Source organism: Saccostrea cucullata, unplaced genomic scaffold (genome assembly GCF_032062105.1).
Source record: "Saccostrea cucullata isolate Sc308-1 unplaced genomic scaffold, CSIRO_AGI_Scuc_v1 ctg7658, whole genome shotgun sequence".
NCBI lineage: Eukaryota > Metazoa > Mollusca > Bivalvia > Ostreida > Ostreidae > Saccostrea > Saccostrea cuccullata.
Window position 1 is genome coordinate 10,062 of NW_026927302.1, and position 20,465 is coordinate 30,526.

At 34.0% G+C, this 20,465-nt stretch overlaps 1 protein-coding gene across 1 annotated transcript; it reads left to right on the top strand.

Moving 5' to 3' along the window:
- Positions 1-16,591: 16,591 nt before the first annotated feature.
- On the top strand, positions 16,592-18,642 carry LOC134274013 (E3 ubiquitin-protein ligase TRIM45-like). Its single transcript, XM_062756240.1, has 2 exons — positions 16,592-16,665; positions 17,819-18,642. The coding sequence occupies exon 2, from the start codon at positions 17,821-17,823 to the stop codon at positions 18,628-18,630; it is 810 nt and encodes a 269-aa protein (XP_062612224.1). The 5' UTR covers positions 16,592-16,665; positions 17,819-17,820; the 3' UTR covers positions 18,631-18,642.
- Positions 18,643-20,465: the final 1,823 nt, after the last annotated feature.

Sequence of the window (20,465 nt, forward strand, 5' to 3'; positions counted from 1 at the left end):
ATAAAGCATCAAATATTCAGCATTCTGGTCCCTTGTGACCCCTTATTGCATAACATATGATAAAAATTTAATAACAAGCTGCTGCAAATCTTTAAAATGAATTTAATAAACCTTTGCCTCAGAAATGAATCACAAAAAAATATTGATCATTATAAAGTTAAAGACTTTTGGTCCCTCTGAGCCCCTAATTTCAGAGGTCAGCACATTTTCTTGATTTCAAAAGAAAGGTCTCATAATTTAACAATTTAAAAAAGCTTACAGAACAACACTACCCCGGAGTTCAGTGATTTCTTTGAGTAAATAACATAGTTGAAAAACTTTATTTTGCCTAAAAAGTTCTGCTAGAATCCCACTGTCGTGTCAGTAAAATAATAACTCCACTCATTCGCACGAAACCTTACCAGATGTTTTAAATTTTATACATATGAACGGAGATTTATTGTAAAATCATGCTTAACTCAGGCCCTAGCAGCACTTTCCAAGTATCTTAGAAGGCAAAGTTTCCATCTATACAAATCTTATGTTTCAATTTTCAATTTGTTAAACTCTATACATGTACACAACACTTAGCACGGACTGACGGTGCTAGTGAGGCGGTTTTGTTTTCGAACTTTTGTATAAACTTCATTCGCCGTGTTGAAAGATACGGGTTACATAGAGACACGTTTTCCTTCCTTTTTGAAATGTAGAGAACATTTGAAAGGATTGCTTGTTACTTTTTTTTTGTTACTTGAATAAAATATTATACACTGACTATGATAAATTATATTCCAATTTCTCTTGATAATTTGGTGTTTAACCAAATACATTATTATCAACCCTTCAAAATTTGCAAGTGTTAAAACAAAAAAACAATAAACATTCTGAATATTTTATTAATATTAGTGTAATATTAAGATTTTAGAGAAACAAAATCCATGTTATTACTAATAACAATCTAGATAAAAAATGATCTGGAGATAACGAACAGTATTCAATCTCAAAGTCCATAAAACAATACAAAATAAGGGCAGAGCAAACACGGACCCCTGAACGTCAGAGGTAAGTTCAGGTGCCATGGAGGAGTGAGCATCCCCTGCCGACCGGTCCCACCCGCCGTGTGCTCCTTGTCATGATCAGGAAATTACAGAAAAATCCGTCGTCAATTCAGTGTATAAATGATGGACTAACAATTGGTATGAAAAACGTCAGTCAGCATTTGACTCAATGATAAACTGTATTTGCTGATAAGGTCATTGTATCGACCATAGAAATTACGGAATGATGACTTTAAACGAGACTGCTGATACTCTTGTTTCGTCAACTTGCTTGTCAATAATTTACCTCGTTTTAGAAATTGTTCATACGTAGAGCATGTTCTTGCGTATCGAATCAGGTGATATATATTTACTCCGTATGCATAATAATATCAAATAAAGGTGGAACATATCTGTAGTTCCTTTCCTAAAAGTTATAACTGTTTGATTTTAATATTTCCCCAAGTCTAGACGCAAAGATAGCATACTCCTCCGACTTCTCTTCATCCAGGCATTCTAGATATGACTCACCCCTAATTCGGTCCATCAGATATAAAGGGGTATTTTTCATGGTTTTTTTTCTCTAAGATTATAAGAAACAAAGCGTTTTCGCTGTTACGAGGATAATTGGTTTCCATTCTTACTATGTTTAATTCAAACATGCAACAATGGGAATCTAAGAAGTGTGACGTCATAACACAAACAGTTCGTTTGCTACAGTGAATGGCATTTGTAATATTGTCCATTATTCCTGTTCTAGGAATAAAATTTATGTGATGAATACATAGTCGAAAATCATATTCCTTTTCAAACTTTTTTTACAAGATTAATAACAATGTCCCTGTCTTGATCAGCGTATGAGATGAAGGCATCAAAGCGGTAAGAACGTTAATTGATGTCATCACCTTCGACGTCGTGACCCAGATATTTTTCCCTAGCGACGTTATACATATATCTATGCTTTCATCAATATCTAAATACGATGCGACTCACTGTTGTTTTTTTTAAAAAAAAAACGATTAGGATAATATCTTATTCAATCTAATTCGAGACTTTGGCGAATAAAGGGCTAATTTTCTATATAAAAGAATTTTTAGATCTCTGTATAAAGTTTATTTAATAGAGTTATATACTGTATGTGTGCGTAAAAAAGCGGGCTAAATAATTTTATTTTAGCGAATTTGGCGAGGACATTTATGCGCTAATTAATAAATACCGCTAAATTAATCATATTATAAAACAATATACAGCTAGGAAGTGTGCAGAGCTAATTCACAAATACGCCAAAAACTCACCATATAGTAATTGCCCTAAATTTTCAATACGCCTTATCATGCACACATACAGTTATAATTCCATATTTCTGAGTTCCGAGGATAGCTCAAATTTTGCAGCTCTACACCGGCAAATATGGTGTCTTAATATTAGGGAAAACATTTGCAGAGGGACGTTAAACAACAGTTAAACAAACAAAAACTGCAGTAAACATTTTGGAAATGTCATTTACTATATATCATCAAAACTTTAGAAGTTTGATTTACTGTGGTGAAAACTTAAGTATGCTACACTTTTTTGCAAACAGAAAATGTCTTATTCAATTTAAATAATCAACAGAAAGATTGATATTGAACATGAGTGTGTCAAAATGGGGAACATTTCAAGGAGTGTTTCAGATATTTTTAAAATTCTAAAAGAATTATTCAATTCAAAAAAATGAAAAAAAATTAGTAGATGTCACAAATGTTTTACCTTTGCTTCAATATGAGCTTGACTTTATTTGTGTTATGTCTTCTAAGTCTACTGTATATGTACATGTTTCCTTTTTTTTATATAACTAATTTTTTAAATACATTTACATATTGTCTTAACCTCATTATTACATGCATGTTATAAAAGGTAAATATTGTTATATCAAAATTTGCTGGAATATCGAAAAATGAAATTTTGGGTGTTTAAGAAATCGTGATCACCGACCATTTCAGACCAAGTTAGATCACATATTTGACTGCAGTAATTATAGTTTCTTGTAGCCCAGTTTTCGGCAGTTTCATTTTTTAATGATTCTTAAACAGAAAAAAGGAATTAAAACATATTTGAATTTTAACTGTTTTCTTTCTTCACAAAAATAATGCACACAAAAAGTTTAAATGGAGCTTTCTGATGAAAGGTATGGTTCATCAACTATCTCATTTAAAGTAATCATTTCGTGGTTCTATGCTCGATTCAATAACCTTGCTAGCAAATACAATCTGTCACTACATCAAATGCTGACTGACGTTTTTCATATTATTATTAAGCAATTATTTCTCAATTATGACAGTTAGCACACGGCTTGCGTGACCGAGTGGCAGGGTATGCTTACACCACCATGACACCTGACACAATCTCAGATATTAAGAGGTCCTTGTTTGCTCTACTTATGATTTGTTTTGTTTGAAAACACTTCTGAGCATTTAAACTGTTCGTTATCTCCATATATTTCAAAACAATAGAATAAGGAATTATGTGTTAAGAAATAAGCACACTTCGTCATCCAAAGGAAAATACAGAAGAGTAGAAAATGCTTCGAAAGAATAATCAAATTATCAGACATTATTATACCCGCACTTTCTAAAGAAAGTTCGGGTATATTGTTGTTACTCATGTCCGTCCGTCCGTCCGTCCGTCCGTCCGTCCGTCCGTCTGTCACACTTTTCTTCCTTGAACTCCTTTTACATTTTACACAGTAGCCTAATCATCTTTTGGGAGATGGTTGGTGGTGTCATGTAGATGTGCAGTAAGGTTTCGGAATTTTGATTTTGCCCCGGGGGGTCAAATGGGGGTCGAAAAATGACGTTTTTTATGCAAAAAGCCCCGTCTTCCCTGAACTCCTCTTACATTTTACACAGTAGCCTAATCATCTTTTCGGAGATGGATGGTGGTGTCATGTAGATGTGCAGTAAGGTTTCGGAATTTTGATTTTGCCCCGGGGGGTCAAATGGGGGTCGAAAAATGACGTTTTTTATGCAAAAAGCCCCGTCTTCCCTGAACTCCTCTTACATTTTACACAGTAGGCTTATCATCTTTTGGGAGATGGTTGGTGGTGTCATGTAGATGTGCAGTAAGGTTTCGGAATTTTGATTTTGCCCCGGGGGGTCAAATGGGGGTCGAAAAATGATGTTTTTTATGCAAAAAGCCCCGTCTTCCCTGAACACCTCTTACATTTTACACAGTAGCCTAATCATCTTTTCGGAGATGGTTGGTGGTGTCATGTAGATGTGCAGTAAGGTTTCGGAATTTTGATTTTGCCCCGGGGGGTCAAATGGGGGTCGAAAAATGACGTTTTTTATGCAAAAAGCCCCGTCTTCCCTGAACTCCTCTTACATTTTACACAGTAGCCTAATCATCTTTTGGGAGATGGTTGGTGGTGTCATATAGATGTGCAATAAGGTTTCGGAATTTAGATTTTGCCCGGGGGGTCAAATGGGGGTCGAAAAATGACGTTTTTTATGCAAAAAGCCCCGTCTTCCCTGAACTCCTCTTACATTTTACACAGTAGCCTAATCATCTTTTGGGAGATGGTTGGTGGTGTCATGTAGATGTGCAGTAAGGTTTTGGAATGTTGATTTTGCCCCGGGGAGTCAAATGGGGGTCGAAAAATGATGTTTTTTATGCAAAAAGCCCCGTCTTCCCTGAACTCCTCTTACATTTTACACAGTAGCCTAATCATCTTTTGGAAGATGGTTGGTGGTGTCATGTAGATGTGCAGTAAGGTTTTGGAATTTTGATTTTGCCCCGGGGGGTCAAATGGGGGTCGAAAAATGACGTTTTTTATGCAAAAAGCCCCGTCTTCCCTGAACTCCTCTTACATTTTACACAGTAGCCTAATCATCTTTTCGGAGATGGTTGGTGGTGTCATGTAGATGTGCAGTAAGGTTTCGGAATTTTGATTTTGCCCCGGGGGGTCAAATGGGGGTCGAAAAATGACGTTTTTTATGCAAAAAGCCCCGTCTTCCCTGAACTCCTCTTACATTTTACACAGTAGGCTTATCATCTTTTGGGAGATGGTTGGTGGTGTCATGTAGATGTGCAGTAAGGTTTCGGAATTTTGATTTTGCCCCGGGGGGTCAAATGGGGGTCGAAAAATGATGTTTTTTATGCAAAAAGCCCCGTCTTCCCTGAACTCCTCTTACATTTTACAAAGTAGCCTAATCATCTTTTGGGAGATGGTTGGTGGTGTCATGTAGATGTGCAGTAAGGTTTCGGAATTTTGATTTTGCCCCGGGGGGTCAAATGGGGGTCGAAAAATGACGTTTTTTATGCAAAAAGCCCCGTCTTCCCTGAACTCCTCTTACATTTTACACAGTAGCCTAATCATCTTTTGGGAGATGGTTGGTGGTGTCATATAGATGTGCAATAAGGTTTCGGAATTTAGATTTTGCCCGGGGGGTCAAATGGGGGTCGAAAAATGACGTTTTTTATGCAAAAAGCCCCGTCTTCCCTGAACTCCTCTTACATTTTACACAGTAGCCTAATCATCTTTTGGGAGATGGTTGGTGGTGTCATGTAGATGTGCAGTAAGATTTCCGAATGTTGATTTTGCCCCGGGGAGTCAAATGGGGGTCGAAAAATGATGTTTTTTATGCAAAAAGCCCCGTCTTCCCTGAACTCCTCTTACATTTTACACAGTAGCCTAATCATCTTTTGGAAGATGGTTGGTGGTGTCATGTAGATGTGCAGTAAGGTTTTGGAATTTTGATTTTGCCCCTCGGGTCAAATGGGGGTCGAAAAATGATGTTTTTTATGCAAAAAGCCCTGTCTTCCCTGAACTCCTCTTACATTTTACACAGGAGCCTAATCATCTTTTGGGAGATGGTTGGTGGTGTCATGTAGATGTGCAGTAAGGTTTCGGAATTTTGATTTTGCCCCAGGGGGTCAAATGGGGGTCAAATAAGGACGTTTTTTATGCAAAAAGCCCCATTTTCCCTGAACTCCTCTTACATTTTACACAGTAGCCTAATCATCTTTTGGGAGATGGTTGGTGAGGTCCTGTAGATGTGCAGTAAAGTTTCGAAATTTTGATTTTGCCCCGGGGGGTCAAATGGGGGTTGAAAAATGACGTTTTTTATGCAAAAAGCCCCGTCTTCCCTGAACTCCTCTTACATTTTACACAGTAGCCTAATCATCTTTTGGGAGATGGTTGGTGGTGTGCTGTAGATGTGCAGTAAGGTTTTAGAATGTTGATTTTGCCCGGGGGGGAGTAATGGTGTCGAAAAATGATATTTTAAAAAGTGAGGTCAAGGTCAAAGGAAAATTCAAGGTCAAAATATGTTGACGTATTAATAGGTCTTAGCAGTATGTATCAGCATATGACGTTTGATAAATATATCTTGAATTGTTTATTCAAAACTGGTCTAGACATTAATTTTAGAAAAGTGAGGTCAAGGTCACAGGAAAGGTCAAGGTAAAAAAGAGTGAAGCATTGTAAAGCTTACATCAGTATGTTTCATCATGTGAAGTTTCATTACACAGCTTGAATGGTTTCTTTAAAATAAAGCTAAACACTAATTTAAAGAAAAGTTATGTGAAGGTCAAAGGAAAAGTCAAAGTCAAAAAATATTGCTGCAGTTGGATATTTACTTCAGTATGCATCAACATATGAACTTTGATAAAAATATCTAGAAAGTTTCTTTGAGCCCGATGGAAAGACAGATGGAAGGGTGGAGGACGGACATGACAAAAACTATACATGTATTCCTAATCATGGTGTGGCATAAAAAACTTGAATCTACATTATATGAGCATGTTTCCATCTATTAAGATTATACAAGCAAATTCAAAGAATTGTGGTCCTCTGCTTTCTGTGTTTTAGTGAATGAGATACCATAATTTATGGCAGATTGTGTGTCAAATATGCATCATATATCAATTTTTGAAAATTGGGTCAAAGGGGAAAAATCATAGCATGTTCTGAAACATTTTGTTGCAGGTAATATACATGTCAAATATGAAAGTCCTATCTCTTTTGAATCAAAAGTTATATATACAATATATTATTATACCTCATTATAAATATTCTAAACAACGCGTTATCTGATTGGTTCTAGTTTATCACGTGATCGGGCCGTAAAACTTCATATGTCCCGTCGTCGGCACGCTTTTCATCATATATTCCACCTCTTCGGAACACCTAGTGAATTTTCCCGCAATATAGTTCCTGTTTGTTGAACGAAAACTCCCGAGAGAAGAAGACGTCACAATAGCTTGGTTTAAGTCACAAAACTGATACTTTACGTAAAAAATGAAAATGAATTTGAGAGAGTGCCGAATATTTGAAAGTTTATGTTTATTTCAAAGGTTTTGCTTGTTTCGGTATAATAAACAATTCATTGCATGAATGTTCGGGAAATATGAAGACTTATTCAGCCAAGAAAAATCATATTCCCCTCGGGCGAAGCCCTCGGGGAATATGATTTTTCTTGGCTGAATAAGTCTTCATATTTCCCTCACTATCATGCAATAAATGTATAATATTTTTGAAAAGTAGGTTAAACTTCTAGGTCAAGGTCACAGAGTCAAAAGTCATGATATATTTAGAAAAGTCTTTTCACATGTAATAAACATGTATAATTTGAATGCCCTTTCTTTTCTCTTTCAAAATGATCAATTTAAAATGTTATTTTTTGGAAAGTAGGTAAAACTTTAAGGTCAAGGTCTCACTTGGGTTAAAAAATCATAGTATATTTAGAAAGTTTTGTGGTAATGTGCATGTGAAATATGAAAGCACTATCTCTTATCATTCAAAAGTTATGACCAAGGTTAAATTTATTGTGACAGATGCACATACTAGCTGTCAATAAGATGGACAGACTGACAGACAAATGAGATTTAGTGTCCCCTCCCTTTCCCCAAAATGGGGACAAGAATATGCCCTTGCTGTTCTTGAGAAGAAGATTTATGATGGAAAAAATCCCCTGCATATTTCTTAACGCAAATTAATATTGTGTTCTTATGTCATTTTGTTTGTTGTTAAACATCCCTCTCAGGAATTTTTCACTCATATAGAGACACCACCATTTGAAAAATAATGAGGACAAGTTAGATTTGAGGTCAACATTCATTTTAGGAGTTTTCAACCATTAAGACGTAAAGAAATATTAACTCGATCCTTCCCCTCACCCCTTCCCAGACCCCTGTTTGTTCATGTATGCAAAAAAAAAAATGTTTATACAAATAGTTTAATGTGGTCCATCTCTGAATGATTCTCATTCCTAATTCTAGGAAGATATGTTGACACAAATTCATGAATAAAATGTCAAGTAATCTTATCATTGATGCGCTTTTATTTAATTTACTGCAGTCATATTGTGAACATTTCCAGCTCATTAGGAGAGTGGGGATGACCTCTAGGGGTTCATAACCTTTATACCATTAAATTTACATAACATAATAACACAATATTATGTATAGTCAAATGGAAAAAGTTTCCTACTATTTAGGAGTCACATGATCATTTGTCATTACAGGGACAGGGAAATGGATTGGGAGATCGCCCCCTCAACACCCCCCCCCCTCCCTTTCCCCCGGAATTTGCAGGACTATAATATGTACTGGAGGAAATAAAAAATGACTTTGGATGCCCTAAGTGTCCCTCCACCCTAGAAAACAGACCAAACCATAACTTCTTTTTTTTCTTGCTTCTCAGGAAATTCTGGTCTGGAACTCCCCCTACCCCCCCCCCCCCCCCCCGTCCCTCCAAGAAAAAAAAATTCTGGATCTTGTAACTGAATGTAACGTTGATAACGGGGGATAACTCTTCAGAATGTGAAATTCGTCTATTGTAGCATCGGATGACCTTTGATCCTTTAAACTTTAACCTAACCGTTTGCATTTCAGACTATTTTACCCAAATCTATACCAAAACTTGTACTTACCGATTGTTATTATTTAGGCCCTGTCATCTTCATGAAATATAATCCAGTTAAAACACAAAATGAAATAATTCCTACCGACATATATGCAAATATGCACACTAGTATCCTACTGCACGTGCAGTGAAATCTAAAATGATAATGCCAATGGTAAAACTAGTACTTAAGTTGGGTACGTGACGCAAGCCCAATGTGATGCAGGTGTTCAGATACATGTATAGTGCAAGAACAAATTGAAAATTATCATTTACAAAAGATGTTTTATTTTAGTTTTGCAATCTAGGCCTATTTGCAAAAACAGACAAATAAGGTGTGTTTGTGTGTGTGTGTTGATGGGAGACGGGTGGGGGTTGACTATTAAATTGATTGTGTATATGGCAGCTTTCAAGAAGTTTCTGCCTAATCAAATATAAATAAACTTTGCACATATTGAAAAATTCATCAAAAACGCTTTACACTAATTTGAATAATATTATTTGTTGTTAATCTATATGAGAAAATAGATTTAAAAAGTTCCAATATGTGCCAAAAATCCCCCCCCCCCCCCCTTTATCAAACCTAATTTACATCATTAATTTAATTCTGTAGTTTAATTTCCGACTGGTAATGAATTAAGAATATAAAATACCTATAAAATGGAGGCCCATGGGTCACATGGTCACTAGCTGCAGGTCTGTAGCGTTATGGTTTTATATATTAGTCTTTGACTGCAGATCCTGTAATGCAAAAAAGGTGCAATTTACGGCGCAATATTTTTTGCGCACTTCTGGGGAGAATTTCTCCACTTTCCAGCATCGGTCAATTTACTACCTTTCACTCCCTAATTCTAGGCACATTATTTAATCAATCTGTATATTTTATCCATCTCCCAACCCTTTATAGTCGTCTCTACTCGAGATAAACTCGCTTGATTAAAATTATTTGTTAGATTGCTGAAAATTCACATCAAGCGAGTTTATTGCCTGTAGAGATTACTATAAATGACTGGGAGGTGGACAAAATATACATATTGGCCAGAGAATGTGTCTAAAATTAGGGAGTGAAAGGTAGTTGATTGCCTAATGCTAGAAAGTGGAGAAATTCTGCCCAAAAGTGCTAAAAAAATATTGCGCGTAAATTGCACCTTTTTTGCATATGGGGATCTGTAGCGTTATGATCAAAGACAAATATATATAAAACCAGATCTGCAGCTACATGGTCACCTGAGCATATTATGCTCAATTTGATGAATACATGTATTATGTAAATTATTGAATTATATTGACTTTTCATTGGCGGATCCAGAGGGGGGTTCCGGGGATTGGAACCCCCTCTTTATTTTTTGCCAAGTGGAGAGAGAGAGAGAGAGAGGATAAAAAGTTTTCTTAGATTATATATTCATAAGTCTTATTTATTGAATAGATAGATTCTCACACATTTAGTTTCCTCCAATCACCTTCTCTATTATATTTTTTATGAGAGAATGGTTGCGAGGTTTAATTTGATATTAGATTCCTGCGATCTTTGGCTGTGTTTGCTAAATATGTACCGTTTTTATCATATCTTGATCAATTGAACGAACTAATTCTTAAAGAAAATTCTTCATAATCTTCAACAGTGAAACGAATCCATTCAATTTTAAGGCTTCCGTAATTTTTGATTTTTTTTTTTTTTTTTTTTGCTTTGTTTTTATTTTGTTCGGAATGGGGGTACGCTTTTTTTGAAGGACATAAAACATAGATAGTATTTACCACAACCTTAGATCTTTACATACAAGTCTGTGAATCTTTGCTTGAGAATATGTAGGGGGGGGGGTTAGAGGGGCATAACCCTGGAACCCCCCCTTTCAAAAATTGCTGGATCCGCCCCTGCTTTTTCCTTGGTAAAGCCCAATATGAAGAAGTGTGCATTTAGAGGCAAACACCTTAGTGCGGGTATTACTGTCTCATGACAGCATCTAGTTAGATTTGGCTTTTTCTTCATGGTATTGCTATGAAAAAAATGTGATATTCATAATTATCCAATGAACACGAGTATAATCTGATTGATCAATTAAACAACACTACCTTGAACTAACGTTAACAGCAGTTACAAAAAGTGACGGCTTTAAGCGAGAGCCAAAACTGAAACAAGATCGTATAAGTTATTTTCCTTGTATTTAGTTTAAGGAGTAGTTTATTCCTGATATACAAATAAGTATGCAATGAACTTGGATTGAACAGCAGTAAAAATGTGACAAATTTTTGTTCTTTCCATTTGAGGTCAGCGTACAATTGTAACAAATTGTTCATTTTTGAAGTTTTACAAAGAAAGCATTATAAATTGATTTTTAAAAGGGTTACAGAGTATACAATAAAAGAAAAATGAGGGAAAAAAAGAGAAAATATATAAAATTATTAAAAACGAAAGAAATAAAAAAAGGGAAATAGGTGGAGGAAAAAAGGCTCAGAAAAATATATGTGTGTGTCTTTCAAGCTATATGCTGAACAACACTTAGCACATTTTATTAAGGTCTTCTGTTTCAGACGGAAGACCTTATAGTGATTCCATTGTTTTTTCTTTTTATTATTATTATCTTTTTCCCTTTTTGTTTTGACGATTTCTCAGAGATGACTGAATGGATTCTCATGAAATTTTCAGGAATGATAGAGAGTAAAAATATCTTTCAAATGCAATTTTCAGTTTTTTTTCAAAAGTCACTTCCGGTCGTCAGCTATGTCCGATCTCCGCATTTTTCAAAAAAGTTTTGTCTGAGTCATATCTCAAAAACGTTAAGAGATGAAGACACAAAATTTATATGAGTAACAGATCTTGATAAGTAGGCAAAACCATTTGGGTTAAGATCGTCTGCCGTCACTTCCGCTCGTCACAGGAAGTGATAAAAAAAGTCGAAAATTTCAACTTTTCTTTTATGAAACTTTTTTGAATAACTTTATAACATCTTATTTGTAGTTTCGAAATATATCAGTCCCACCGGATACAAAAACGACAACTTCCGGTTATAAGAGAAAAACTACATAATTTGAATATTTTTCTTTCCCATAAATACTTTTATAGATAAAGTATTTGTAAAGATTTATTGATATGTTTTTTAGACTGCATATTTCTACAATATCGTCAGATATCTTTGTAAAATTCACTTCCGGTCGAGTGATTTCTGTCCTCAAATTTAGAAGTTAATAGCTAGATCTCGTAAACCGTAAGAGATTAAGACATCAAACTGATAGGTATGGTAGACCTTGATGAGAAGACAAATCCATTGAGGTTTATATCGTCTGCCGTCACTTCCAGTTGTCTCAGGAAGTGATCAAATAAATCAAAATTTTCAACTTTTCTTTATGGAATCATTCTTAGTTTCGAAATAAGTCAGTCCCACTGGAAACAAGAAACAAGAACGACAACTTCCGGTTATTAGAGAGAAAAACTGCATAAATTGAGTATCTTACTATCCCATATATATCTTTTATAAAAAGAGTATTTGAAATGATTTTAGGACATGATATTCAGAATGCAAATATCTAGAGTAATCTAAAATATCTTTATTAAAATTTACTCACTTCCGGTCACGTGGTTTTTTGTCCTCAGAATGAGAAGTTAACATTACGAGATCTCTTAAACTGTAACAGATCAAGGCACTTTACTTAGCATGAAGATTGTGCAACAGACATAGGGTAAAACGCGTTCGTTGTCACTTCCGGTCGTCACAGGAAGTGATTAAAAATGATTTTACAAATGTTATTAAGACTATAAATGTCTAAAGTAACGTCTAGAATCTTGGTAAGTTATACCTCCGGTTGTTTGTTTTCCTGTAATCATTGTAAATAGTATGTGCCCTTTTTAACATAGATAACTTAACTTATAATCTAGTTTAATCAGACTAACTTGAATTATCGTTGGTATGTAGATGTATTAAATGTCTTCGTATCATTTAATCGTATTGTAGATTTGGCAATGGGATCCAACAATGGAATTTAACGACTTTAAATTACATAATCGAACCCAACGAAATTCGTTTTCATTTTATCAATCATTATTATGGAGCTATATATGATTAAATTATAATAATGATCAGAAAAGAAATAGCTCTTTTTGTTGCCAGGTAGCAGATCATCATATCGAACACGACGCTACGGGTCTCTTTTGATCTGAACGTCTGCGTTTTTCTATGCGAAGTGATCTGACCCTTTGGATCAAGATTTTTAATGTTATTAATATTAATCTCCAGAATGAAGGGTTTTGTAAACTTTTAATTGCGAAATTGAATATCTGAATGTATATCTCAAAAGTAATATCAAAAATAAATCTTTTAATCTCTACAATACGAAGACTTCTAAGACTTTTTTTCTATTCAGTGTGTATGCTGTTCGTTTTCTTTATTTTTAAATTAGTTGTTTTTATACTCAAACTCATACTCATAATGAGTTAAGATTTGAATAAACGTGTCAAGAAGAAGGTAAAGTTTCAGCATTAATGTGCCCTAAAAATTTTATGTTCTTAAAAAGTTATAATATTGGCTTTAACAATAGTTGAGTAGATGAATGTGATAAATCATAAAAGAATATGGCATGAATGAAGACCTTTCTGGTAGTAAGACGTCATTAATTTGGTGCAATTCTAAGTTTAACGCAGAAAAGCCTCAAAATGACTCATTTCTGTGCTTATTTTCCTTTAGAAAATAGTGTCTGCCACTGTCGCCCACTTTAATTTTTGGATATATTATGTAAACTGTTATGAAAAATCATATATCTCAAAATCTTTCCGGGCGACGGTGGCAGAGTATGTTTTCTTGAAGAAAATTCCACTGAAAATTGATGTCTTCTGCAACTTTTTAAGAAAATACGGGAAAATGCACAAGTTAATGACGTCACAATTAGCATTAAGGAGGTCATATGAGAAAAACGATTTGTATATTCTTGCTGCAGGGAACTTCTATGATTAGGAAAGAATTAATTTTGTTTTCTTATATTACGTTCATATTTTAGAAAAATATCGGGCTTCCTTTGTATTGGAACTGTACCTTCTTCTTTAAGGAGAAATATATTTGCTGTCATCTTTGGCACATGGTATACAGATTTTTCGTTTAAAACATTTAGACTTTTCATCTTCTCTTCCTGATGAATGCAAGAAAAGGTTTATTTGAATTTATTAGTCGATATACTGTTGAATGGAAGGAAATAATTTGATTCAATTCAATTTTTTACACGTTTTTCGGAAAGAAAAAACTCAAGATTTGCGATTAAACTATTTCAAACCGCCTTTTAAGTGCCAATGGCTTGAAAGTTACATAGACCTTTAAACACGCATGAGACTTTTTTTACAGTAAACATCTAACCCAATGGAGAAACATAGAAACAGAATGATTCATTAAATAGAGATACAGTGGAGCAGCGTTATTGTTGACAACTTACACGAACGATCACGTTACACGAACGATTCCACACGATTAACGCACGATTAATCCTGTTACACGAACGATCCTGCACGAACACGATTCTACACGTTACACGATCTTACACGATTGTTAACGCAAACGCACGATTCTTCACTCAAAATAGTTCAAAATATTTAGGAATCGTTACTTTCAAAACGAAATACGGCTTAATACTTATTTTAGATTTCAAAGAATTATCAATTTTATTTTACCAACTTTGAAAAAAAAAACGGACATGTATATTTCTGGAACTATATATATGTATAAGACTTATTTATTATTTTAGATTATAAATAATTATTTAGGTAATTCTTCAAGTTAAGAAAACAGATTTTTTTTTCGTTCTATCAGAAGTTGTACATGTAGGTAGACCGTTAGATTTGATTGAAATGGATTTCATAATATGCAAAAAGGGGGATACGATTTTAAAAAATGGCAGCATGGGATGACTTAAATAACATGTAATATCCATATCATTCCATTTATTCAATGTTTGTGAATCTCTAAAAATGAACTTGAAAATGAACCAAACCTCTTACAACACGGTGATGCTTAGAATATTTTTTTTTTTCAATTGACAACATATATGTATCCTCATTCGTGTTGTAAATTGGTGATAATCTGCCCAGTGGTTTTTGAGAGAAATAATTTTTTTCAGCAACACCACTTTTTTATTGGTCACATCCCTATGTTTTTGTGTAAAAGAGAGCTCTTTGGTCTGGGATACTCTGTGACAAATTTAACAAAATTGGCAAATGGTTTCTTGGGACATTGCCCATATTCAGAAAAATTATTAATAAGCACTACACGTTACACAGATTTACATAGCATTAGCTCTATTAGCCAGAAAAGCTAAAAAAAAGTTATGGTTCAACAGTTTTTTATTCAAACTCAAATCCAACAGGAAATGTCTTTGTAAGAATGTTTTTCAATAGAAGTACTGAAAATATTGTTAATAAAAATGTCAAAAATGCTCATTTTCTTTACCTAATTTAATTATTTAATCAGTAAAAATGTTGCTAATGGCAATAACTTCTTCTGAAGTCTCAACATTCAGGTATTTTCTTTATTTCATTTCTATTGTAAAATGGTTTCCCTAATACATTTATTTCGAATTGAAACAAATGTATAAAGTATCAATTACTTTTGGAACTTTCGGTATCAGAATTATGTATTTGAATCAGTTTTTACCCAATTTTATAATACTGTTAACTAAAGATATGCGATTTCTTATGCTGAGATACACTTTTCTTTATGTTATTCATAAAAAAAATGTACAATGTTTTATTGTAGTACTGTTCATAATGATAAGGTTGCTTATGCTGTCGGTTAAAATGTACTATCGTCTTGAAATATTTAAAATGTGTTAACATTTATGTCAATGTGCTTTATTTACATAGACATACTATATATAATTTAATTTTAAAAGTATGATTAATCAAAATGCATTTATTCTCTCATTGTCATCAGAATATAATTTTTTGTTTGTTTGATAGAAATGGCATTAATTCACTCAATGTCATAAGAATATAATTTTTTTTTGTTTGTTTGATAAAATGGAAAAATAAGATAATGTTTTTCTATCATACTTTATACAAAAATTATGATGAAAAAGCGTTTTAAAAAATTTATACTGTATATTTACCTTTTACAATTATCGTAATTATCGATTATAAGAATGTGCATATAAAATATCTTTATTAAATAATGTTTTTCCCTAGCAATTTACAAGAAGAAAAATAATGGGAATGAGTTATCTATATAATGGCGCGAGCTATAGTTAGGGCAAGTTGTCCTAAATTCGGGGCGTGTTGTCTTTAATAGTGTTGAGGGGGAGTTGTCTTAGGGGCGAGTTGTCCTGATTTCGGTAGAAATACCTTTCTGCACTTTCAGAAATACCAGGCTCTTTACTGCATAGATTGATGTTAAAAAGGAAAATAAAGAGCAAATTCAAACATACACATAGCAATGCTATATCCCCTCTCAAACTTGTTTTAATGAGGGAATATATAACAAGCAGGTTGAAAGAAATGCTTCTCGGGTTTTATAAAGCAAATATTACACCAATAGGTCTGGTAATACAGTGTAAATGTTAAAGTCTGACTCACTAAAGCACAAATCAATTCTGTTATTAACCCTATGATTCAGAAATGCATTTAAAGGTGTCATTCGTAAATCAATATAAAAGAATGATCGAGTCTGAGTTTGGCTTTGTTGATTTCAGTCACCTGATTAGAATACCATAGCTACCAAAATCAATATAAATCCAGGATAGGATGTTTATTACAGAATGAAATGGAAACGTTAAGTTGAAAATTGACAAGAAATAGTAAGTTTATAACTAATACTTTTAGTATGTTCTGCAATTTATAATTGTTTTTTTTTACCAAAACCATGAACTTTTGCCATAAGAAACACGTGAGCCATATATGCTCACCTGGGTCACCTTGGAATTGCTGGTCTTTTTTTTTTTTAAGTTTTTCATTAACGAAAATTTTAATAACAATTTCTATTTGAACAAACATGAATCAGAACAGTAAGGGGATATTCATGTATTGATCTAATTGCTCATTGTCATGCTATTCTTGAGTAGAAGATTTCAAATAGAAAAATTCTAGATGTATTCCAAAGTAAAAAAAATATGGTCCTTTATTTATCCCTACCTACCCTAAGAGGCCACAATTTGACCGATCTTTAAACTGCACTACTTGAGGATATCTGAAATTAAATTTCATTAATCATGGTCCTGATGTTCCTTAGAAGATTTCTAAATATTTTTTTTTCTTCAATATGTTCTAATTATACTCCAGAGAATGGATCAAAATGTATAGCGATAATTACAGTCCCTGAAACTTTCCCATTTTCCCGTTTGCTAACTTTTTGTTCACCGTGCATTCAAGGTTCAGCGCGCGCTCACCATGGAGACAATCGAAATTAAAAACAAATGTTTATATTTTTTCGCTCTCATTAATATGTATTAGTGTACAAAGATTGAACCTGAGCAAAAAACAGATTATATCAGATTATATCTAAGGCAGGTCATGGTCATCGGAAAGTATCAAAAATTCGATATACCTGAGCATTTCTCATCAATATGTTTTAGTGTAAAGTTTGAAAAAAAAATATCTTGAAAAGTTCTTTTTAAAACTGAGCTTAATGCTTATAAGGAATATAGGTTAAAGGGAAGGTTAAGGTAAGAACAAAAATGGTGACATATTTGAATAGCTCTCGTCAGTATGTATCTGTGTATGAACTTTGACAAAAATATCTTGAATATCGTATTTGAAATGGAGCTAAATGTAAGGTATGTTGGCATGTAAGAAAGGATTAAGGATATGACCAACACCATATGCTTTTTGCTTTATTCTTGGTGGAGCATATAAATCAGGAGACGGTTTAAATTATCTAATTTCAGTTTAAATAATGAGTTTATAATTTTCATTCAGATACAGATAGCTCTTCTTTGTCTTAAATTACCACAGATATGGCGTTCTCCCAGGGACAAGACGTCATTCGATGTCAGCTTTGTTCAAATCCCGTGGAACACCACTGTAATCTCTGTCTTGTGGACCTTTTCTCATGCATACCAAAACACATGGCCGACAAATCAAGGAAACATGAAGTTGTTGAATATACCTCCAAAGGAGAACACACCTTTATCCTTGCAACATGTCCCACACACAAGAAAAAGAGATGTGAGACATACTGCCAAGACTATAAAATACCAGTATGTGTTCAGTGTGTGATAACCTCACACAAAAAGCACGAATTTACAAATATCAATGATATCCTTCAAGAAAAGAAGCAGCAGATAATATCCGACACAAAAGAATTGGAAAAAACTATTCTTCCAAAATATAGAAACGTCATCACAATACCTACAATCACTGCAGAGTTTGACAAAGTTTTTGCTGCCATAGAAGCGCAAGAGGAGAACATGTGCAAAGCTGTACATAAAGAAGCCAATCGACTCAAAGATGAGGTCACCAGTCAGAAGAAAGAAGCTGTAAGGAAGAGTCGTGAAAGCCGGAGTTTGACAGATAAAGCTGAAAAGGAACTCAATTCCATTATTCAGAATAACAAAGATATTCTTAGAAGCAATGAAACCACAACCATAATAAACTATAAATCAAGAAATGTGAATTTCCAAAACGGCCCAAAATTACCAAATATTTCTTATCCACGGTTTGTTATTAAGCAAAAACAAATTGAGATTGGTTTTCTTAGGACAGAATATTCAGATTCTTCTTCAGAATCTTCCTCAGAATATTCTGATAATGAATATGACGATTAATTTACAACAGGAACCGGTACCTCTGCTTCTTCTTTTTGTGATTCTTCTGATGATGATGATATTCTATTATACTAAAAAAATGTGATTGTACTGACCATTTACTCACTAGTAGAACATCTGCTTTTTTTCCCCAGCTGACTGTAGATATCGATATAAATGTACGGGGGGTGGGGTGATGAAAAAGTTTGTAAACTACATCTGTATATATATTACCACAACTTAGATCAGAAACAAACTTGGCATTTATATAACCATAAATATGTTCTATATATGGCATGTTTTACGTAAGATTTTCCATCATGTTTATGACGTCATAGTGTGAAAAATGACATGCATTTGTAGATGAAGTGACGAAAACAATTATTGACTCAGTTGAACACAAGAAAGGACGGCTGGTTATGTTTATCTTAAATTTGGAAAATCATTTTTAGTAATACAAAAATGATTTGTTTATAAGGTTTATGGCGACAAAAGACTTGCCAAAAGTTCAATAAGTAATTAGTTGGATTGTTTATGTGAACCTAGGGATCCTGGAGATGGTTAAAAAGATGGTCGATTTAGGTGCTAATAGACCATCGTCCAATTTTTAATATATCTAAAAATTAAAAAAAAAACGGAATACAAAAATTAGATTGTCGTTATTAATACAAACCTACACTCGTGATGTATCGGGATCCTCAATCAACTGCAATACACCGACTAAACAGATGTATCAGGACGAAAAATACATCTGCATTAAATCTGACCAAAATATATAATACATTGTATATTGCTTAACATCCCTCTTGAAAATTTTTCACTCATATGGAGACGTCACCGTATGCCGGTGAAGGGCTTCAAATTTTGACCTATACTCGGCACTCAGGGTCATTGAGCAGTGAGGGTTCTTTAACGTGCCAGAGCCTACTGTGACACGGGACCTACGTTTTTAAGGTCATATCCGAGAAACCCATGACTTTCACTTCTAGTGCCGAGCGCTTGGCGAAGGAACAATCACTACCTTTGTTTACGTCTTAGGTATGACGCGGCGCCGCGATCGAGAATCGAACACGGGCCTCCCGATCACAAAGCGAACGCTCTACCACTAGCTATAGGCTACCGTGACCGGTAACATATATAAACATCTCGTTTATATAAACATCTTCAGGGCCCTAACTCATCTGCAACACACCTCAGAAAGTATCTACATTTACATTCTGAACTCAACATGTTCAACACAAGTATACAAACAGACTTCATATAGCGTTCTATGTTAGGATCTTGCATCACTTTAGTGAAAGTGAGTTTGAAAAGAGATATGTCCACATTTGAGCAATTTGTAAGATAAAGTGAGTTACAGTTAGAAAAAATCGAATATCTTAACAATAAAATAACTCTTAATGTCCTAAAATTTCAGTTACTTTAGATTGTTAACACATGAAATATTACAAAAAGAACTCATTCTACTTGATCCTCATTGGATACTCAACGGACCAAATTCAGTAGACGGTTTAAGCTGGACACCATGCTCATATTGAGAAAACGAATTCGACGTTTGAATTCGATTTCAACAGGCATATTCTCTTCCTTTATTTGTTATGCATGTAACAGCTGAATGTTTTAGATGCAAATTTTAATTTGAACTTGAAACAAAATGCTGAAGCAGCAAAAACTTCGTATAATGTATATTTCAGCTGTTTATAACAAAACTTCATCTTTAAATCTGACGCCTATGGCTAAGGTGCGCTTAAAAATAGTTGAACAAACAAACTTGCATATGAATGAGAACATAGTAATTTTAATATTGATTAAAATTATTTGTTATATTGCTGAAAATTCACTTCTAGCGACTTTAT